The sequence below is a fragment of the Chiloscyllium plagiosum genome, chromosome 45 (genome assembly GCF_004010195.1).
Source record: "Chiloscyllium plagiosum isolate BGI_BamShark_2017 chromosome 45, ASM401019v2, whole genome shotgun sequence".
In the NCBI taxonomy this organism is placed as follows: Eukaryota; Metazoa; Chordata; class Chondrichthyes; order Orectolobiformes; family Hemiscylliidae; genus Chiloscyllium; species Chiloscyllium plagiosum.
In genome coordinates, this window is record NC_057754.1 from 2,972,930 (window position 1) to 2,979,589 (window position 6,660).

General features: G+C 53.0%; 1 protein-coding gene, 1 long non-coding RNA gene and 2 other non-coding genes across 4 annotated transcripts in view; 1 reads left to right on the plus strand and 3 right to left on the minus strand.

Moving 5' to 3' along the window:
• Positions 1-5,829, minus strand: part of LOC122543819 — a 7,384-nt gene extending 1,555 nt beyond the window's left edge. The window contains exons 1-2 of the long non-coding RNA XR_006310139.1: positions 5,730-5,829; positions 1,377-2,444 (exon numbers count right to left, since the gene is read on the minus strand). This is a non-coding gene — a long non-coding RNA (uncharacterized LOC122543819). The remainder of the gene's footprint in view (positions 1-1,376; positions 2,445-5,729) is intronic.
• Positions 1,017-1,153, minus strand: LOC122544046. Its single transcript, XR_006310236.1, has one exon. It is a non-coding gene; the product is annotated as a small nucleolar RNA SNORA57 (small nucleolar RNA).
• On the minus strand, positions 3,847-3,983 carry LOC122544045. Its single transcript, XR_006310235.1, has one exon. It is a non-coding gene; the product is annotated as a small nucleolar RNA SNORA57 (small nucleolar RNA).
• Positions 5,830-6,184: 355 nt separating the features above from the next.
• Positions 6,185-6,660, plus strand: part of LOC122543981 (neuroblast differentiation-associated protein AHNAK-like) — a 15,915-nt gene continuing 15,439 nt past the window's right edge. Inside the window, exon 1 of the mRNA XM_043682990.1 lies at positions 6,185-6,441. Within this exon, the coding sequence (XP_043538925.1) occupies positions 6,185-6,441 (257 nt within the window). The remainder of the gene's footprint in view (positions 6,442-6,660) is intronic.

Consider the following 6,660-nt stretch of genomic DNA (forward strand, 5'->3'; position numbering starts at 1 on the left):
ATAGGATAAATAGACAAGGTCTTTTCCCTGGAATCAGGGAGTCCAAAACTAGAGGGCATAGGTTTAGGGTGAGAGGGGAAAGATATAAGAGACCTTTTTCATGCAGAGGGTGGTGTGTGTATGGAATGAGCTGCCAGATTAAGTGATGGAGGCTGGTACAATTGCAACATTCAAGGGGCATTCGGATGGGTATATGAATAGGAAGGGTTTGGAGGGATATGGGCCGGGTGCTGGCAGGTGGGACTAGATTGGGTTGGGATATCTGGTCGGCGTGGACGGGTTGGACCGAAGGGTCTGTTTCCGCGCTGTACACCTCTATGACTCCAGACCCACAGCAAGGGGGTGGCTTCTTTTCTGCCCTCTGGGCAATTAGGGATGGGCAGTAAATGCCAGCCCAGCCAGGGACAAACCTCAACCCATTAACGCACAAACCGTGCGTGACGAGATAGACTGCTTCACCTGGGAAACGCCGATCTTTCCCTCCCCTCCCTCAGCCTTAAATCAGCCAAGTCTGTGTTGGAAAGACTTACTGCCTTCGTATCTCGTTTTCCTAAGTTATTCTTCAACATTTTCCCAACAATTTGTACTTAAACACCTGTACCTTTGCAGCCAAGATGGGACCACAAGCTGCTCACTGGACCCATGTGACAATAAAGCTCATTCTAATTCTAACAAGACTCTTTATTCCACACTCCTTTCCCCCTACAATCAAGGCCAGCAATCAATTTCTGAATTGCTTGCTGTGTGCGCAGACTGTGTTCGATGCACAACTGCCTCTAAATAGGACACAGGCTTCCCATCTACAAACAGTGTTTATCTATTCACAGACCTCAGCACAGCCCCACAGCCTGTACTCTACCTGCCTGCTTGACCTACCTCAGAATCGCATTACTGTCCTCACTGAAAGGACAGGAGACAAGGTACTGAGGTTCAGAAATGCCACACTCCCAACCGATGACCCCAAGCCCCCTTATCTCAAAAGTGACTAGAATTGCACAGAGCGATCCCAGTTAACTGCATGTCTCAGCCAATGAGGATAGGACCAGAAGATGGAGACTCGCTGGTACCGAAGACTTTAACACTGAGCTCGCTCTCCCTCTCTCAGACACATGCACAGGCCATGGGCAGACACAGGCACGTGAAGAACTGGAGGGCTGCTGCTGCCCTCACCCTGGACAGGGCAACTGCACCCACCCCCAAACACCAACTGCCTCTTGGAGGTTCCTCTGGCTTCAAACCCAGACTCCACCCAGACTCTGCCTGTCACAGAACTCCCAACGCCCAATGTATGACAGATGAATGAAACATTTAGAGCGAGACCAGCAACTGATCACGAGAGAGAGAGAGAGAGAGAGAGAAGCCAGGAAGCCACTTACCAGTCCAGAGAACCAGATCTTCTCTTGGGCAGTGTCACAGGACTGGCATCAGTCATGTCGATGGGTATCTGCTACATTACACCAGTCCTGTACCGGGCCAGAGAACCACTGACTGGCATTCGCAGCCCATCAGTTACTGAGCCTGTCATCCTCAGCTATTAGACCAGGACCCATCCCATTTCCCCAAATTCACTGTATCTCTGCTAGCTGGGAGGTACTAGCTAGCCAGTTCTTTCAGAGGGTGGAGCGCATATGGACCAAGCTGCTAGAGGAAGGAGAGGCCAGAAGTTACATTGAAAAAGGCATCTGGATGGGAAAGGTTTAGAGGGATGTGGAGCTGGCAAGTGGGACTAATTTAGTCTGGCATTGAAGAGTTGCAGCGAAGGGTCCATTTGCCAATGTGACCATCACTTACAAATCAGGGGACTGTGTCGGAGGCCAGACTTTAGCCCCATAGCCTCAAAGGGTGGTACCAATCCATCGAGCTTTGGCAGTAACCCTGCCAATGCGACATCAGGGGGTCAGCGGGTCCAATTCATTGGAAAAAGGGGGCAGTTGACACTGTCACTGCTAACCTGACCCATTGCCTGTCCCCACCAACTCCACACAGGCAATCATGTGGCTATTCAGCCCCTCAATAGGGCAGTCAGCTCTGCACCCACTGTAGTCACAGGGCTACCCATCTCCAACTGGGCACATGCCCAATGCAGCCTCTCCACCACAGTCTGGGGTGCGTATATGTCCTGCCCAAGATGAGAGATTTCTCTTCCTCCTATCTGAAATGGAAGACCCTTTTGCTTTTATAAAAAGGGGAGATGCGCTCAGAATTCACCAAGTCACATGCTGCAAGGGTCCTTTATGCTTCGGTCTGCTCAGCTCCCACAGATATTGGCACTGTCTGCCCAGCCCGCGCTCAGGGCACGATTCCCCTGACCACATACTTGCCCCTCCAGGCAAGCAATGAAGCCGGTGGTGGGGGGTGGGAATAGGGCATTAGGACAGTGATGTTCCTCAGAACCCAGCAACATGCCTCTGCTCCAGAACTGGACACTGCTTTCATCCGTGAACCTGTGAAGACAGACAAGACATTTCAGTGACACCCTCCGGGAACAAAAATGTTCACTTCAACAGGCCCTGTATTAGGCAGGAACCAGGATGGAGACCATTCGGCCCCTCAATCCTGTGCCACCTTTCAATACAATCCAGCTCAATCTTAAACCTCAACTCCATTTCCTCACTCCCCCCCCCTTACATCCTGAGGCCCTGAAGATCTAACCCCAGCCTCGTGTATTTAATGATGCAGAGCCCACAACCAGCAGGGGGACTTCCATGGATTCACCACCCTGGGTGGAGAGATGTGCCCTCCCCTCAGTCCTCAATGACCCATGCCCATCCTGAGACTACCTCCCACCACCCCATATTTTGACTTCCCCTGCTCAGCGATAACTATCTCAGCCTCTATCCAATTTCACAAGGTCTGCTATTTGAAGTTGGACAATTCTGACAATCCAAAGATATGAGGGGCATGGATAGGGTGAATAGACAAGGTCTTTTTCCTGGGGTCGGGGAGTCCAGAACTAGAGGGGCACAGGTTTAGGGTGAGCGGGGAAAGATATAAAAGGGACCTAAGGGGCAATTTTTTCACCCAGAGGGTGGTACGTGTATAGAATGAGCTTCCAGAGGATGTGGTGGAGGCTGGTACAATTGCAACATTTAAGAGATATTTGGATGGGTATATGAATAGGAAGGGTTTGGAGGGATATGGGCCGGGTACTGGCAGGTGGGACTAGATTGGGTTGGGATATCTGGTCGGCATGAACGAGTTGGACTGAAGGGTCTGTTTCCGTGCTGCACATCTCTATGACTCTATGTGCCGGTTAGGTGGATTGGCCATATTGAATTGCTTATAATAATGTCATGGGGTATGCAGACTTGGATGGGTTAGCCATGGAAAATGCAGTGTTAGAGATAGGGCTGGAGAAAGAATGGGGTCTGGGCGGGATGTTCTGAGGATCAGTGCAGTGCAGACTCCAAGCTGAACGGCCTTGCTCCCACACTGCAGGGATTCTGTGAAGTCTGCTCAAGATACAAAGCAAAACGACAGGGTTTTCCAGGGGAGGTCTTATCCGTTAGTCATGCTGCCATCCCAGACAATCAAGGCCAGCAAAGAGCTTGCGAATTGCTTGGGCATCTGCGTGGGGACTGTTCCATGCACAGATCATTGTGATCACCCAGAGGTTCCCCATCTAACTGAAAAAAGGTTTATTGCAAGAACCCCCAAACAGTCCCTCAGCCTGTATTCCACCTGCCAGCTTATCCCCCACACACACACAGTTTATATCCGTGATCACCGAAAGGATGGGAGACCGATTCCAAAATTCAGAGCCAGCAAACGGAACACACTCCAACCTTCCCCAACCACCACCCCCCGACTGGAAACATTCGGAGCACAGAGCGATCCCAGTTAACTGCATGTCTCAGCCAATGAGGATAGGACCAGAAGATGGAGACTCACTGGTACCGAAGACTTTAACACTGAGCTCGCTCTCCCTCTCTCAGACACATGCACAGGCCATGGGCAGACACAGGCACGTGAAGAACTGGAGGGCTGGGGGTGGGTTTGCTGCTCTTGAAACAGCAGGATTCCCTGGATCCAGCAATGGTACAAACACATGGCCACCCCCCCCCCCCCCCCCCCCCCCCCCCAGGGTTGGTCTAGTGGACATTGAAAAATAACAGTTACTGTTCACAGGACGTGCTAACACGACAAAGGCCACGCTTGAAGAGCACACATTCATGTTGCACCTCCAACACATTTGAAGTACTTCACAGGGAGATCAGGCACGTGACCTCCAACCACATCCAGGGGCTGTAAGGAAAATGTGACAAAGAGGTGACAGAAAAGGCAGGGGGGAGGAGGGGGACAAACTGAGGAAGGAAATTTCAGACAAAGGTACAGGCACCCACAAAGAGGTGACAGAATCAGAGGATCAGAAGTAGAGATGGTTAAAGATATGGAGTAGTATACAGGACAAAGGAGATTAGAGACATTGGGTTGGGCAGAGGAGAGGAGTAGAGGGCAGAGGTGACAAATGGGGAAGGATATACTGATATATACTAGTCATCTAGACTCAATATTGGCTTGCTGTCTCTCCACAGCTGCTGCCTGACCCACTGATTTCTACAATTTTCAGTAGATTTCAGCATCTGCAGTAACTTGCTCTGGGGGAGGGACAGATGCTGAAGGTGACACAGATAAGGAGAGGTCTAAGGGCTGGGAAAGGTTAGAGATAGGGAGGGGGCTACAGAGATAGGGAGGGTGTGTAGGGGGCACAGGACGTGACAGAGCAAAGGAAGTGTCTGTGGGCCAGAAGGCATGTCAGAAGTAGGGAGGGGTATAGTGACTGAAGAAAGTTGTCAAGATCAGAATGAGTTGAGGCTGGAAGATAGTACAGAGATGGGGAGGGGTATAGGGGCTGGAGGAAGCAACAGATGGTGAGGGGTTATGGAGCTAGAGCAATTTACAGAAAGGGAGTGTAGGGCTGGAGAATGTAATAAAGATGGGAGGGGGTGTAGGTAGCAAAGATATAAGGGAGTGCGGGGGCTGCAGCAGGTGAGAGATAGGGAGGGATGGAGTGTGGGTATAAGTACCAAGAAAGGACACTCAGCAAGAATGCAGACACATTCTGCCCCACCCAATGTCTCTAATCTCCTTTGTCCTGTATACTACTCCATATCTTTAACCATCTCTACTTCTGATCCTCTGATTCTGTCACCTCTTTGTGGGTGCCTGTACCTTTGTCTGAAATGTCCTTCCTCAGTTTGTCGCCCTCCTCCCCCCTGCCTTTTGTGTCACCTCTTTCGCAAACAGGCCTCTTTGTCAGGTTTTCCTTACAGCCCCTGGGTGTGGTTGGAGCAGACACATTCTTGCTGAGTGTCCTGACGGTCAGCACAGTAAGCTTCCACACAATGTTCCAATAATGGAGGTGTGGGGGGGGGTCAGTGCTGAACTGAGACTATTTGCAAACCACCACCACCCTCCCTCCCTCTCCATCCATCCATCCCTCCCTCAGGAGGGACTGGCAGCCAACACTACCCTCCACTGAGGGAGACTGGGCCTCACTCCATCGGAGCAATGCCAGTGGGGAGCCAGCAACCTGGCCACGTGGTGTGGCCAGGGCGCTGCAGCGCGCATGCGCCTGCCCGACACCGCTACCTGCGCATGGGCAGACGAGCACCTCGGCGCCCGGGGGGGGGGGCCGGCAACGCGCAGGCGCACGGTCTCGCCTGATATAAAGGCGCGGAGAACGCCCCGGAATAAAGGGGATTTACACCCCACGCCGCTTCTCTTACATCAAACTCGCTATTTCGCGTGTGCAAGCTGCCGTTACCGTGATCACAAATGCCCAACACGGCCCGAAACGACTAACCTACGTCGACCGCCGCCAGCGGAGGAAAGGGCGGGCGGCGCCGCGCCGCCATCTTTTATAGACTCCCCTCCGCCAAGGAGGTGTCATTGGGCCAAGAGGCTTCCCCTGCTGCTCCCCTGCTCCCCCTAGCGCACGGGAGTATTCCTGCCTCCCCTCTCATGACTCCACCCCTGGTCCACACTGGGCTCATCACAGAGGGGACAATAGGTCTTTATGTTCAGCAGCAAAACCCCAGTCAGACTCTCAATAAAATGGAGCAAACTTGGGGTTTTTTGCTTCCCTTGGCCTGCCCTGGAGTGGGTTACGTTCTGATTAGGACGGGGTGAGGTGCCAACCGATGGACGGACACCTTCCTTTCCCCTCCCTTGACCCTGGCGTATGTCCTTGGCAAATGAGCTGAGCTCTCTTTTACCCCCTGTCACCCCCCCCCCCTTCCCCGCTCGCAAACACACTCACAACACAGGGTCAGTCACCCCGTCACCGAGTGAGGGATTGTCGACCAGCTATTCGGCCACAGCGTGCATCGCCGCCGGGCTCGGTGCCTCTTCCCGCACCCACCCAACGCAGGATCCGTCAACCCCACCACCCCAGAGCCAGTCGGCTGCATTAGGCCACGCCTGGTTCTCCTTAGCCTGGTGCAGGTGTCGCTGCCAGCCTCCACCTCAGTTCCTTGCCCTCTCCCCACGGCCTCGAGGGTTGGGCAGCACCATCCCGTCTCACAGGGCAGAACGGGATGGGGTCTGAGAGTACGCAAGCGCTCAGAGAGAGTCCTCAAGCGCTTTGTTACCGGTTATATGTGGTCCCTGTGCTTTATGTGTGTTCACGGGGGGGGCAGGGGGGTTCCCCGGGGGGAG